Below are 15,929 nucleotides of genomic sequence, written 5' to 3' on the forward strand. Positions count from 1 at the left end.
AGACCTCTACCTAGAACTACTGCTGATTTTTTTAAACTCAGTTAATGCACAAGTTACACTAAGGTGACCAGGAAACATTAACACTTTGTAGCCTAAAAAAGTTATGTACTACTGTATATAGTATACATAGGCCTACTGTTTAATTCTTTTTAGCCCCTGTCCTGCAGTCATTTTTTTTCACATCCCTACAATGAAGTTCTTGTGTGCCACTGTCTGCGAGAAGCCACAGAAATGCCTTGGCGCAGGAGCCGGAGACGTCATGGATTCCTGAGTGTGGGCTTTGCAGGAAAGCCCTGAGTCTCCGAGATGGAGCCGCTCCAGGTTTCCATGGCAAAGCGCATAAACAGGAGGAAACACTGAGGGAATCCCGTTATTTTACAGCATTGGACCATTATAAACACCCAGAGCGGGGAAGGAAGCCGCTCTTGATACTCAAGTAATCCTTAGAGCAAGGAAAGAAGTTCAAACCATAACCATAGCTTGCTGGAGTCTATTTTAGCTCCATGTTTTTGAGTTTATAAAGGAGTATTGGAAGTCTAATATTTCATTTTTATATTGCCTTTTTTTATGCAAGTGGGTTTCTACTGCTATTCTAGCAGAATAGTTTTTCATTTTGATATAGATTTTTAAACTTTATTTTCAAATGTTTAGAGAATCTTGGAGACTGGCACAGTACCACACCATGAGGTCGATGGATCAAGGTATGGATGCCGCGTGCTGAATAGTGATAATCTGGTAATTTATCAACCCTATTGATTTTCGAGTAGCCTAGTCCTAGACATGTGTTCATATATAATTGTACATTGTATAATCCACAAAATATGATATATTGACTGTGTAGTTGTATATCGTGTGTGGCATATCTGGACTGTCAGTTAGTGGTTTGGGTATCTAACTGATGCACATGAGTTGATCAGTTTATTCCATGGTGATTCCGCTATTTGCCTACATGCCCTGGACAGCGGCGAGGGGAACGCTAGCGCTATGTAAGGTAGGCTACGCTACTGTAGTGGTAGACTTCACGTCATTGTAGTCACATGAAAATGAGCCTTCAGGTTGTAGTAGATTACATTTACATGTTTAACTATTAAAATAAAACATTCATGACTGCAAGCTATAATGAGCAGTAAGGTATCAAAATTCATACTAACAATATAAGATGTATAATAGGCATTGTTATCCGTTACCTAAAGCCTTACGGGATTGGCTATGATAAAATATTAGCATTATGAATTGTGATTGATATGTGCACGCGCTCAGTGCGTCCTGGGGAGTTCATCTTCTATGTTGACAATACCAAGGCAAGATGAGTATGGCTATTGAAAAGTTTGGTTTGGGATGATTAAGGACACGATTAAACTTGCTTAGCTGATGTTTTGGGGGTGTCGAGAGGTGGAACTGCTTTGGACGGAGCGGTCAAATCGGTGAGCAGCTGCTCGTGTAATAGCTGTCTCGAAGCCATACCCATCCCACTCGCGTTGGAAGTTCACGGCGAGAAAATGTAGGCTATATAGAAATAATGACGCTCAAATGGGAAATAATTAAATAAAACGATGTGTAGGTTTACATCTCACATCACATCTCAGTGTTCGAACTTGTAAACAAGGCTGCACGGGATTTATCTCAATGCTACTCCGTGCAGACATGGCAATATAATGCCGGAGCAGTTTGTGGATTTGACAGCTCTACGTAATTCCTCCTCCCACACCGTCAAAACATCAACTAAGCAGATTTCGGCTAAAGCAGATCTGATTGAATCGGGCCCTTAAGGTCATCAATTATAAAAATGTGTAGGCTCTTTATTTTTTTAAAAACTTTTGACACATTTCTGCTATCAAGACATGATTGTTCAGTTATTCCTGTTAGAAACAATTAGGACCCCTCCCAGACATATTTCCTACTTTTGCTGTAGGCCTAAACTTTCACAATGTACCTATTGTTGTATGGTGTTATGACAAGATGTTATTATAACGCTATAACTTTACAATGGTTGTTATAGCTGATACAGTAGGGTTTACAAATGTAATACCTTCACATGGTCTTAAACTTGTTCCACTTGTTTAGACAGGAAGGAGTCTAATTTTTCTGGCAGTTTTTCTCTAGCCTGATCCTAGCTAGATCTGTCTGTGCTGTCTTACAATCTCATATGTTCATTGTCATGCCAAAGCACAAACTGACCTGGGACCAGCAGGCTAGCTCTCTCAATGCAATGTATATCAGGGCCCGTATTCATAAAGCATCTCAGAGAAGAATCGATGTGCTAAGGATCAAATAAAATACCATTTCAATTCCCCTTGTCCTTGTAAGGGTGTATGGCGACCTGTGCGCAAGCGGTTCGCTGATGTGAACAGAGTGCCCCATGGTGGAGGTGGGATTATGGTATGGGCAGGCATAAACTACTGACAATGAACACAATTGCATTTTATCAATGGCAATTTGAATAAACAGAGGTACCGTGAGGAGATCCTGGGGCACATTGTTGTGCCATTCAACCTCCGCCATCACCTCATGTTTCAGCATGATAATGTATGGCCCCATGTTGCCAGGAGCTGTACACAATTCCTGGAAGCTGAAAATGTCACAGTTCTTCCATGGCCTGCATACTCACCAGACATGTAACCCATTGAGCATGTTTGGAATGCTCTGGATCAACATGTGTTTTCCAGTTCCCGCCAATATCCAGTAACTTCACAAAGCCATTGAAAAGGAATGGGACAACATTCCACAGGCCACAATCAACAGCCTGATCTACTCTATGTGAAGGAGATGTGTCATGCTGCATGAGGCAAATGGTGGTCACACCAGATACTGACTGGTTTTCTGATCCATGCCCCTACCTTTTTTTAAGGTATCTGTGACCAACAGATGCATATCTGTATTCACAGTCATGTGAAATCCATAGATTAGGGCCTAATTAATTTATTTAAATTGACTGATTTCCTCATATGAACTGCAACTCTGTAAAATCTTTGAAATTGTTCCATGATGCGTTTATATTTTTGTTCAGTGTAGTTTATAAAGGGTTTAAAAGTAAGTAATGAATGAAATAATGTATTCATTAGAACATAGACCATACCAGTAAACCCCCAAACAATACAGAAAAAAGATAATTCATAATTATGTATAATAATGATGTATAATTGTTCATTTTATGTATTGACTCATTGATACAGCATGGGTGGGTGAAAATGCTGCAATTACTGTAACTTTTAATTCAAACTGTAAAGATATTGTGCACAATAGTAGCTTACAGTATACTATAGCCTACTTGGACACACTATCTTTACAGTTTGAATTAAAAGTTATAGTAAGATACCTAGCCTATATATGTCATGCGTAATTGTTTGGTGCCAAACACCCGGGGGCAGCAGCACTTCAACTGTACCACTGATGCAACTCGTCACTATGAAGTTGTGCACCTGCAACTGTTCTGTCAGTGATCATAGGGAGGCGTGATCACTCCGCGTTTGACACCTTGCATCGTATATATTTACTTTGTGAAATAGACACCCCTTGTCTCACCATGCGTTTAAGTTTGAAACAGGAAGCTTTAGCTACTATTACGATACTGATCGTTCTTTTCAAAGCGTTTTACTGATGCATCAGGGTCGCATCATCGCTTCAATCGAGCAAGTAAATAGTCTCTCCGCCTCCATCGCCTCTGACATCGCATGGCCTTTAGTGGATAAAGACAACAGCCAGCGTAATATCATTGATTCTACAAACTATATTTCCTTTCGTTTTTCTCATAACTTAACTGAGTAAATAAGACAGATGAACTCGTTTTACGACGGAAAAAACCCTAGTGATTTAGGGTTGGAAGAGGAACTGAGTCAAGCGAACGGCCAAGATGAGTTGGAGTTTGACTACCTGTTTGAATACGAACCACCTTGCGACAACTTTCCCGGGGAAGATCAAGGTTTGTCCAATGGTTTGTCAAGTCTCCCACGCGCTTTTCAACTTTTATATGCGTTATAGTACTTTAACGACAAATTACTTCTTAAACAATGTTCTGCTCTCAAAAACGTTTAATTCATTGGCGTCATTGAAAACAAATATACAGGAAGTAATTTTGACAATGTTACTTTTCTTCCACTTCTAGTTCTAGTAGTCATTACTAAACATAAATAAAAACGTTGACAAAAATGATACGATTGATCCTGTATTTCTTATGCATGTTTGTATACATTGTATAATCACACTGTAAAATAAGATGTTGATTCATTTGTAAGGCAACCAGCTGCAACAGGATTGTGAGTTGGCTCAACATTTGGGCATATAGCTGAACCAACATACAATTCAATTTGAGAATGTATGGTCATTCTTACTTAGAATTTTAGGTTGAGTGAACATACAATTCAACTTCAGAATTTTTTTGACATTATTTGCATATTTCCCAGTGTGCTTTGCCTTGTGAGTGAATTGTACTTACAACTCTTGACTGTATTTGTCAGCAACAGAGATGATGTCTTTCAGTCCTTTAGCCTTCACCAAGTGAGTGTCTAAGTGAATATGTTAACTTGACAATTAAAATCTGACAATGCATTGCAAATGGCCGTTCATTGAGAGCCTAGGTACATCCTGACACAGTGGTCTAATGCTCCTGTTTCAAGTTTCCCTACTGGTTTACAGTACTGATGTGCAGTTTGAACTATTTGTTTTTTTTTAACAAATCCTTTTACTGACTCTAGATTCATGATTCAACAAATGATACAGTTTGATTCAGATCTCCATCTCAACCTAAAATAAAAGTTAAAGAATAGGATTAAGCTATGCTGGCTCAGATGGAACTATCCAAGCAATAGATGCATCTTCTTTAAATGTTGATATTTTGTTGCGTTGTCAACCGAACACAATTCAATATTACTTTTGTAATACAGTAAATAGCATAAAGTTAAGGCGATCTTACAGTATTTATTTGTCTTTAAAATTAGTAACACATCCCTGGACACATTTTGAGGTTACTGTAACAATAAATGTCTTCTTATGTAATAATAGAAAGTGTGCATGTTAAAGATAGCATGGAAATGTCACAGGTCTGTGGAGATCTTCACAATTGATAGAACAAGCTGAGCAGAATCTCAAATGGCATTGACAACTTGCACCATGTACTTAAATAATCAATCCAGGTAATTTGGTTGTGCTAGTAGATGAAGCACAATGATAAAATATTAAGTTGTTGTAAAATAAACCAAATATCTGACATTGTATTCCCATTAAAAAAATGATCGAAAGCACAGTGATATCACATTTAGGTAACAACTAAACCAAAAATCAGACATTGATTTTCCATTGGAATTTGGTTGTGTTTTTAGATGGTTGAAAGCATAGTGATAACTCATTGGGAATTCAATAAACTTTTGACTGTCTTTTTGAGGTTGGAATCTCATTGATCAACGTATCAACCAAATATGACCCAATTCTCCACGTTGAAATGACGTGGTGTGCCCAGTGAGTAGCAATCACAAATGTACATCGTTTGAAGCACACAGTCTCAGCCACGAATGACAGCTCCAGTAAGGCAATTATGGTGAGCGAGAGGCTTGTAGAATCACCCAGGACCCACCGGTAGTGGGTCCTGAATGATCTGGGAATGACTGAATCCAAAGAACTAAATGAGTTTAAAAGATCAGAGTCAATAAAAATAACCAAACTTCCCATCACTACTTTACAGGCCACATCACTTTGCAAGTCACATTATGCTGGCTTGCAAAGTTATGTATATTTTGTATTGGAATCCAGCCAGAGTGAGGATATCCAACAATTCATCCCAGGTGCCTGGTGAGGGGAGGACGGCTCACAACAATGGCTGGAATAGAATATCAGTTCTCAATGTTGATTAAACATCACACAGAATTTTGGGGTTGAAATGACATGGAAACAACATTGATTCAACCAGTTTCTGCCCAGTGTGTTTGATTCCATTCAAGCCATTACTTTGAACCCATCCTCCCCAATTACATAGCCACCATGTGTTTGACAATATCAATCACTCACAACATGTATTGAGAATGACTGGCCAGGTAGGAAAGAGTTGTTAGAGGCTACATAAATCATATTAACTGTAACGGCCATCTCCGCAACGGGTACAATAAGTCAAACCATTAACAGATTGGATTGGTTTCAAAAAATGTATGTTATTTATGTTTGTGTTGCATAAGATTAATCAACCCATCAATGTACATGCAAAAATACAGGTATTGAAACAAACATTTCTGAAAATCAATCTGCAGTATGGCATGCTGGGAAATATGATAATAGTGGGTGTGGTTTTGAGTGGTTTTGATCAAACATGAAGTTGTAATTTTACTCAACAAGCTGGTTCAAATTCAGCTCACTTCGAGTAGTTTGTTGACTAAACAAACTTTAACACGTTAGCTCAAATTCTTGTCCTTCTGAAGTCCACTCAACTCAAAGAATAAAGCAATTGGTTAAGTTGATTACAGTGCATTGGTAGAGCTTGTATGAACACACTTTCCAACCACAAAACATCATGACATTTGTTTTATGTACATAATGGGTTAATGGTTACAAAAGGAGGACCCTTTTGATGTGATTTGTGAATAATTTCCAAATCTAAGCCTTTTGTTTTATATGATTGTTAATCAAACTGATCTAAGGGATTGAATAAAAATGATTAACAATATGTTTATTTGAAATGGTTTTGATTAATTTGGATTAATTGATTAATTCAATAAACACAGAATTTCAATTCAATGTGGCTCTCAACATGTGCATTTAAAACATGTATGTTTTGTAAGATGTGTGATTTCGGGGGAAAGTGAATATCTTTAGTGAGAAATGATTTTACAGACTATGGGCAATCCCTTTTATAAATCATGTATTTTGTTGTACTTTCATGTGTTTTCCTAATGATTTCTCTTCCTTGTTTCCTATCTCCTGTAGATGAGCCAAATCTCTCCTCACAGAGAGTCAGCCCTCCATCTGGTCTGGCCTACATCCAGGAGGAGGCTTCCCCCTACAGCATTAAGTGCAGTGAGCACAACCCAGAGAGCCTCTCTGGCTATGAGCACCTGGAAGCCAAAAACTACCTGGACCACTCCAGGCTTGGGGGCATTTCCCTGAGCCCCAGGATCGAGATCACACCGTCACGTGAGCACTACAGCGACGGACGAGATTCCCTGCAGAACCACACTCTGAACATCAGCCCCCGTCCCACCCTGACCGTCCCGGGCCACGAAAGCCTGGCCTACCGTGAGCCCCAGTGCTTGAGCCCAGCCTCCAGCAACTCCTCCACCAGCTGGCACTCAGAGAGCTACTCCCCCTGGGCCTCTCCCTGCGTGTCCCCTAGTAGTGGCCAGACCGGGGCTGGGGACCTCTGGCCCCGCTTCCAGAACATCCACACCGGCTCCCCCCGCACCTCCCCGGGCACCTCCCCCCGCACAGAGGAGGGCTGCATCGTCCCCCGCTCGCCCTCCCCATCCCTCAGGCCAGGATCCCGCTCCGCTTCCCCACAGGGCAAACGCACCTACGACATGTACAGGAACACCAGCCTGATCAACGGGATCCCTTCCAACAGTCCTTCCCCCCATAGGGGCCACGAGGAGCATCCCCAAAAGAACGCAGGGGCCCACTACGGGACCTCCAACAGTCTGGCTGAGGCCATGAATGGCTATGGCACTGTCCAGCCTGGTCTAGTCCCCACCAAGATAGTGAAGACAGCCAACCAGGCATATGCCTTCTACCCAGAGAACCACAGGGAGGTCAACTACCTGGTGTCCTGTGAGCAGGATGTTAAGAATAAAACTGGGGCTGAATCCTTCTTTGTGATCCCTCCCATCTGGACCAAGCAGATGGTCCCCAACCTCTGCAGGTGAATGGTGTAGGAAGCCTGTATAGGTGCATCATGCAGTTTTATTATGAATCTGATTTAGTTGTTCATTTGTATGTTTGTATGACCAAGCTTTCATTGCTCATTAGGAACCACAATTTAGCGTGCTTACTCATTGCACAAGACAAATTAATACTTTTCCCCCATGTCTTATTTCCTTTAGCATCCCATTGTCTTCTCTGCCCCCTCTGGAATGGCCTGTCCCCAGCCGTACAGACCAGTACAAGCTCCATGTTGACGTGCAGCCCAAGCCCCACCACCGAGCCCACTATGAGACAGAGGGGAGCAGGGGCGCGGTCAAAGCCCCCACTGGTGGTCATCCTGTTGTCCAGGTACGCTGCATCCCACTGGGCACAAACTTCAATTCAACGTCTGTTCCACTTTAGTTCAATGTCATTTCATTGAAATGACATGCAAACCATGTTGATTTAATCAGTGTGTCCCCAGTGGAATGGCTCTGTATCACTGTTAGAAAATAAGTTGATTTATGGAAGTCTTTTTTTGGTTCTTGATAGAATCTTTTCATCCAATGAAGCACCCTCAAATAACCTTTTTAAGAACCCTTTGGTGAAAGGAATCTACCTTGAACCAAAAAGGATAATACATTTCCTGCCTTTAGTGTAGGACAGCCCTAATAGGAAGGCATGATGTGTGTAATGGTATTTTCTAGTCAGTACATAGCTATGCTACTACTGTCCCAGGGCCTGGCTTAGGAAAATTACTCCTGTGTGTTACTGTGTACGTTCTACAGTATATGTTATTTACCTCATCCTTTCTCTATCTCTCCCTTTCTCTTTATATCTTTCCCTGTCAATCTCTCCCTGTCTCTCTCCTTCTAACTTTCTCTTCTTCCTAGCATCCTGCCACACTCACTGAAATGAGTTATAATGTGCACTGATATCTTACGCATGTCAGCTACTGTTTCATCGAGTCAACTCCCAGACTTGAATTCCAGCCATTATTACAGTAAACACCTTGCAGATTATTGTTTTTGTCTTCATTTACTATGAGCAACAGCTTTTGTGTTAATTGTTTCAAATCAAAGTGTCATGAGAACACTTGTCTTCTTGCAGAAAATACACTGCTGCTTTGCCTCTCACGGACCAAGGTTTTACCCACAAGCAGTTTTTTTTGACCCATTTACACACAGGTCACATTACCCCCAGTGTACTCTGGAGACAGGAGTGGTGAACTTAAGTTCAGGCATACTCATATGAAAAAAAGTTAAGTTTTGCTATATAGAGCTAGTATCACTTTTTTACATGTTCAATCTAAGCTGAACATAACAGAAGGCATTTCCACGTCGTCCATATATTTAGGAAAGAAGTAGGAAATAGAACATTCAGTTCATATTTTAATGTTTCCATGGCAACATCTTGAAAGCTTACTTGTTGTTGTTGATTGCCAGAACCTGGCCAGGTGGAAATTAAGCATTTCTCACTTTCCATTTTCTCTGGCTCTCTTTGAGGTCAGTGAGCTGTGCCTGGTGTCGTCTGATCACGTGGCTGGCTAGGCGCGGCCAAACTACTCCCTCTCAGTCCCAGACTCTGAACTTCCTCCACTTTAATTTTCCTAGTCCCACTCGCTCTGACTCACTCACTGCAACCATAGCAACCAGCTTCTCAGATGGCCTGTTCTCAGATAGAATTCCTCTATTTTACTCATTGTGTCAGACTCAACTACCTGTGTTCAAGACCACTCAAGTCACTATAGTTTTTGCTTACATTGGACAGTTGTAAGGAGTTTCACCAGTGAAAAAGCTCTACAACAGTAAATGTGAATATTGTAATTCTCACTTGACTTTAAAGAGGAAACTATGCTGTAGGCTACTCAGGTTCCTGGGATGTGACTCTTTCTCTCGTCAGCCCCCCCATGACTGTTTGTCTGTCTGTCTGTCTGTCTGTCTGTCTGTCTGTCTGTCTGTCTGTCTGTCTGTCTGTCTGTCTGTCTGTCTGTCTGTCTGTGTCTCTCACTCTGTCTGTCTGTGTCTCTCACTCTGTCTGTCTGTGTCTCTCTCTCTGTCTGTCTCTGTCTCTCACTCTGTCTGTCTCTGTCTGTCTCTCTCTCTCTCACTCTGTCTCTCACTCTGTCTGTCTGTCTGTCTGTCTCTCTCTCACTCTCTCTCTCTCTCACTCTGTCTGTCTGTCTGTCTGTCTGTCTGTCTGTCTGTCTGTCTGTCTGTCTGTCTGTCTGTCTGTCTGTCTGTCTGTCTCACTCTGTCTCTCCTCTGTCTCTCACTCTGTCTGTCTGTCTGTCTGTCTCTCTCTCTCACTCTGTCTCTCACTCTGTCTGTCTGTCTCTCTCACTCTGTCTCTCACTCTGTCTGTCACTCTGTCTCTCTCACTCTGTCTCTCACTCTGTCTGTCTGTCTGTCTGTCTGTCTGTCTGTCTGTCTGTCTGTCTGTCTGTCTGTCTGTCTCTCTCTCACTCTGTCTCTCACTCTGTCTCTCTGTCTCTCTGTCTCTCTGTCTGTCTCTCTCTCTGTCTGTATGTCTGAGCAACAAGGAAATTAGATGAGATGTGATCTCTGCCATGCCTCTTTCAGCCAAACTCTGCCCCCTCACTATACTCTTTTCACCTGTCGTAAAATACACACACACACACACACACACACAGATTAGTGGAGAGACCAGAGACTACCTCGGAAGGAAGCATGCAAAAACCACAATGTGTGAACTTGCAACTAAAATTATCTTTCTGAAAAATCATGAGCTTGAAAATGTGTGTGTGTGTGAGACAGACGGGGTTTTAGTGATGAGTTAAGAGAACTATGTAAAGTGTAGATGTCTGACAAGGTTGCAAGCATATTTTGATTATTTATCTGAATATTGGCAACAACTTGGCCTACAGCTACTTTGCAATTGTATGCAATGATTTTGATAAATAATTGTGATTAGGAGTTTTACATCATGTTATAAACATGTATTTACTATGTGGCTACCTCCAATTCTCCAAACCATTCCACTGTAGAAGTACTGGAATTAATGTTGACCTAGTCTTTATTTTGTCTTGAAAGTATCCGTGGCACATGTGGCTAAACTAAGGCAGTCATATTCTAATAAGCATGCTAATGAATGATAGTGATTCCTATGGAGCTCCTTTGAATTCTAAAGACAGCTACTTTAGAACAAAGAGCTGCTAGCTGATATTCAAGGTTGAGGATACTATAATGTTTCCAGCAGTGAGTGTTTCTGCTGAGCCAACATTTAAGTAATTTAGCAGACACTCTTATCCAAAACAAATTAGAATAGTGAGTGCATACATTTCCATATATTTTTTGCACTGGTCCCACATTGTAATCGAACCAGCAACCCTGGCATTGCAAGCGCCATGCTCTACCAACTGAGCCACATGTGACCCCACCAGGCTACCCTACCAGGGGGTTAGCTTTATGTTCATCCAAAACTGTTAGCAGGAAACTGTCAAAGAAGATGTAGTTAAAGAGTCATTCACCCTCAAAAAGCACAAGAAAGTGGATTTCAAAACCAACCATCTCAGATTGTTCTGAAATGGTTTTGTTTCTGTAGTTAGAAAAAAATCATATGAGCATCACTGCAACATTATTTTGGTGAAAAATATTTGAACTCCAATTGATTGCCCCCAAATTGTACATTTAAATGTATAGCATTCATGTAATATTTAATAAATATAGTACCCAATATCCAATTTTTACCAAACATCTTCTTAACAATGATTGAGGAATCCAATTAAATGGTCAAAAGCCACCCATGGACCCCCCAATTCCCACACCAAGTAGTATGAAGCTGCGGCTTGGAGTACAGTTTAATCATACTATGTTATGTATTCTCAGTGAATTTGGTGGGGATTTTTCACCTGTTCAGAGAAATTAGCCATTGAAGTAGCTTGCATTTCCCCCCATAAATTAGTGTGAAAGTTCCAGATTTTGCCACTATTCCTGCTACTGCCAACCTATTATCCCTTTTGCTGATCTCTTGTGTTTATTAAATGGCTCACAACAATGGTTTGTAGAAAACCAATAACTTTTGCTCAAGATGAAAATGAATTGTGTCCTCACAAGTCAAGCCAGTCCTCCATGAAAGCAATCAAATGTGTCCTTCTCTTAGCAACGAATGCCTCATCCAACTCTCCTAAAAGGTCCAACAATTCATGGAGGTCTGGCATAAATTGTGAAGATGACCACACCATTTATTTACATCATGAGCAAAAGCTATTGGTTTTCTACTCAAGGTTGCTACATAAATGATGTGACCCATTTAGTAAACACAAGAAACCAGCAACATTTGATAAAATGGTGTGGCAGTAGAAGGAACAACATAATCTATTGGGAAAAACCTGGCATTTTTACTCATTTATCGGGAAATATGCGAGCTACTTCAATGGCTAATTTATCTGAACAGGGGGAAAAAACATCCACAAATTCACTGAGAATACATTACATAGTATGAATAAACAATACTCCAATCCGCGGCTTCATACTACTTGCTAAAACCATAAAGAACTGATATTGGACATTTGGGTGGGCTTAGAGTGTTGCTTTGGGGGGGTCCATGGGTGACTTGACCATTTATTTGGATTCCTCAGGTCTTGATAATTGTTAAGAGGTTTGGTTCAAATCAGATGTTGGGTTTTATGTTTATTGAATAGTAGTTGAATCCTATAAAATTAAAATTTCAACAAAATAATGTTGCAGGAATGCTTATGTTATTTATTTTTTAACTACAGAAACCATTTCAGGAGCATCTGAGATGGTGGGTGTCATATCTTGCTGAAATTACATTTAATGACCATATAGGCAAATAATGAGAAATTATTAGGGGGGGTCAGAACAGGCAGAATAGGAACTTGAAAAACTACCCATTATGAAAAGTGTGAACATCTTGACTTCATGTAAAAAAATATATATTTATTAGAGTTTCTTCCAGTTGCATGGCTACAGGGGAAAGGAGCCACTGGGCCTGCAGATCTTCATCGGGACCGCAGATGAGAGGATCCTGAAGCCCCACGCTTTCTACCAGGTTCACCGCATCACGGGCAAGACGGTTACCACCACCAGCTACGAGAAGATCATCAACTCCACCAAAGTCCTGGAGATCCCTCTGGAGCCCAAGAACGACATGAAAGCAATGTGAGAGAAGTTAGAGTATGGATTCATGTGAAACACCACCTATACAAAGCAGTGTCCTTTGAAGACTGGTTCAAACAGTATTTGTTTTCTTTCAAACTTGTTGAGCCTGTTTACTGAGCCTGTCTCCAATGCCACCAGATAAGTGGGAAAAATTTAAACTGATGGGAATATTCCATTGGTTCCAGGCATGCTCTTTTTCTCTCCCCAATTTTGTGGTATCCAATTGATAGTTAAAGTCTTGTCTCATCGCTGCAACTCCCGTAAGGACTCAGGAGAGGCGAAGGTCGAGAGCCGTGCATCCTCCGAAACACAACCAAGCCACACTGCTTTTTGACACAATGCCCACTTAATCCGGAAGCCAGCATCACCAATGTTTCGGAGGAAACACCGTACACCTGGCTATGTCAGCATGCACTGCTCCCAGTCTGCCACAGGAGTCGCTAGTGCACGGTGGGACAAGGGCATCCCTGCCGGCCAAACCCTCCCCTAACCCGGACGACGCTGGGCCAATTGTGCACCGCACCAGGCTGCGACAGAGCCTGGTTGCACAGTGCCTTAGACCACCGTACCACTTGGGAGGCTGTGCCAGACATGCTCAATCAAGTTTTTGAAATAAAACTCATACTAATTGAACCTAGATCTGATCTCATTAACCACATCAGTTGTGATCATAATGCAACACATGGGTATCTGTACAGGGCTTACAGTAGTTAATCCTCCTATCTCACAGAATCGACTGTGCTGGGATCCTGAAGCTCAGGAATGCTGATATTGAGCTGAGGAAGGGCGAGACGGACATCGGACGAAAGAACACTCGTGTGCGTCTAGTGTTCCGTGTGCATATACCCCAACCTAATGGGCAACACATCTCACTGCAAACCGCCTCCCATCCTATTGAGTGCTGTAAGTACATTCATAGTTATTCATAGTTATTTATTTAAAATGTATTTAACCAGGTCCCATTGAGGCCAGAATACCTATTTTCAAAGGCAGACATATTACCCGTGCTCTTTAGTGTGATAAACATATAGTCTGTGGTTCTATGTGGTCTTTCCCTTCTTTAGCCTTCTATTGATGTGCTATAATGTGCTATAATTAATTCAATAAGGCCTGAGGGGGTGTGGTATAATGGCCATACCACAAACCCATGTGGTGCATTATTGCCATTATAAACTGGATGCCAACCTAAATAGATCAGTAAACAAGTATTTTAGCTTCATACCCATAATATAATATAATAATAATGTAATATTATTATTATTATTATATATAATGTCGGATATACACATAGCTGAAATGCTGTTTCAGGCAATCAGCATCCAGGACCCAAAGTACCTGATTTATAATGTGATTTAGGTTTAACATGTGGTTATAGTGTATTTTGATGTTACACAATGCAGTGCATTTCCGTGTATGTTTTCTCTTCCCTGTTTTCATTGCACTGATGTTAACCAGAGGTAACACACATAATGAATAAACATGGCTAAACTCAGAGTAGAGCTGATAGTCCAGGCACATTGATGTACAAAGACTCTTTTATGATAAGGCTAGCAGCTCACAAACCTCAACTCTTTTAGGTGTGTGTTTGTTGGGTGTGTGTTTATGCGAGTGTGTGTGTTTGTGTGCTTGTGTGTGTCTGAATCCTAGTTAAAAGCAAAACATTACTTACGTGTAGGCTAACATGTCCAGGGAACATGAAGTCCATGTACCAGTCAGTGTATGCTATGCCAGTGACGTGCGTAGAGGTTGGTGGTTTTGTAGGCACTGGCTATCAAAGCCAGATTTACTCGCAAATAAACAATGAAGCCCAAGTTCACCATACAACAGACAGCTCCAACAACCAGAGTGACATAGACTATTAACTGAAATTTTCATGAAATGTAAATACCAATGTAGCCAAGCGATAACCTCCAATGGCAGGATATTTCAAATCATCTGACAAAATAACACACTGCTTAACTCAGCTCAGCAATATACCAATGTAGCATCCACAGCTGCGGGCTGAGGGGGGTCTATAACAAGTGCAAACAGTGAGATATTTCTGGAAAGGTGTATTTTTAAAAGGAGAAGCTCTAACTGTTTGTGCATAGACCTGGGTAGTATAACAGAATTCTGCAGGCTATCACTGCAGTAGATTGCAACTCCGCAACCTTTGGCATTTCTATCTTGACGGAAAATGTTGGACATTTCTGAATTTTTGGTGGTCTTCCTAAGCCATGATTCAGACACGGCTAGGACATCAGGGTTGGCGGAGTGTGCTAAAGCAGTGAATAAAACACACTGAGGGAGGAGGCTTCTGAGGTTAACGTGCATGAAACCAAGGCTTTTATGGTTACAGAAGTCAACAAATGAGAGCGCCTGGGGAATAGGTGTGATGCTGGGGGCTACAGGGCCTGGATTAACCTCTACATCACCAGAGGATAAGGGTATGACTAAAGGCTATAAGAACTGCTCGTCTAGTGCGTTGGGAACATGAGAATAAAAGGGGCAGATTTCTGGGCATGGTAGAATAGATTCAGGGCATAATGTACAGACAAGGGTATGGTAGGATGTGAGTACAGTGGGGGTAAACCTATGCATTAAGTGACGATGAGAGAGCTTGCATCTCTGGAGACACCAGCTAAACCAGATGAGGTCTCCCCATGTTTGGGGTGTGTGACAAAAGAGCTACCTAAGGCATGTTGAGCAGGACTAGGGGCTCTAAAGTGAAATAAAACAATAACTAACCGAAACAGCAGAAGACAAGGCATATTGACGTAAGAGAGAGGTATGTGTAGCCGAGTGATCATAGGGTCCAATGAGCAGCAATAGGTGAGTCCGGGAGCCGTTCAGTAGTCGCTACTATGCTAGGCGAGCGGGAGGCACGGTGTTCAGAAAGCTAGTGGGCCGTGGCTAGCAGACGATACCAATACGTATCCTCTATTCTTTCTTACTCCACCAATCTTCTTTACATACTGTAAAGTTGGGATG

The 15,929-nt window shown here is 41.4% G+C and overlaps 1 protein-coding gene across 4 annotated transcripts in view; it reads left to right on the plus strand.

Moving 5' to 3' along the window:
* The first annotated feature begins 461 nt into the window (after positions 1 to 461).
* The window catches only part of LOC118360023 (nuclear factor of activated T-cells, cytoplasmic 2-like), a 50,675-nt gene continuing 35,207 nt past the window's right edge, over positions 462 to 15,929 (plus strand). Inside the window, exons 1-5 of one of the 4 annotated variants that reach the window (XM_035739054.2) lie at positions 462 to 701; positions 6,907 to 7,834; positions 8,016 to 8,184; positions 12,757 to 12,959; positions 13,690 to 13,862. In XM_035739054.2, the coding sequence (XP_035594947.1) occupies positions 644 to 701; positions 6,907 to 7,834; positions 8,016 to 8,184; positions 12,757 to 12,959; positions 13,690 to 13,862 (1,531 nt within the window). In that variant the 5' untranslated portion in view covers positions 462 to 643. Of the gene's footprint in view, positions 702 to 3,425; positions 3,932 to 6,906; positions 7,835 to 8,015; positions 8,185 to 12,756; positions 12,960 to 13,689; positions 13,863 to 15,929 lie in introns of those variants that run through there. The other 3 variants (XM_035739051.2, XM_035739052.2, XM_035739053.2) reach the window with 3 other exon arrangements.

Source organism: Oncorhynchus keta, chromosome 27 (genome assembly GCF_023373465.1).
Source record: "Oncorhynchus keta strain PuntledgeMale-10-30-2019 chromosome 27, Oket_V2, whole genome shotgun sequence".
Lineage (NCBI taxonomy): Eukaryota > Metazoa > Chordata > Actinopteri > Salmoniformes > Salmonidae > Oncorhynchus > Oncorhynchus keta.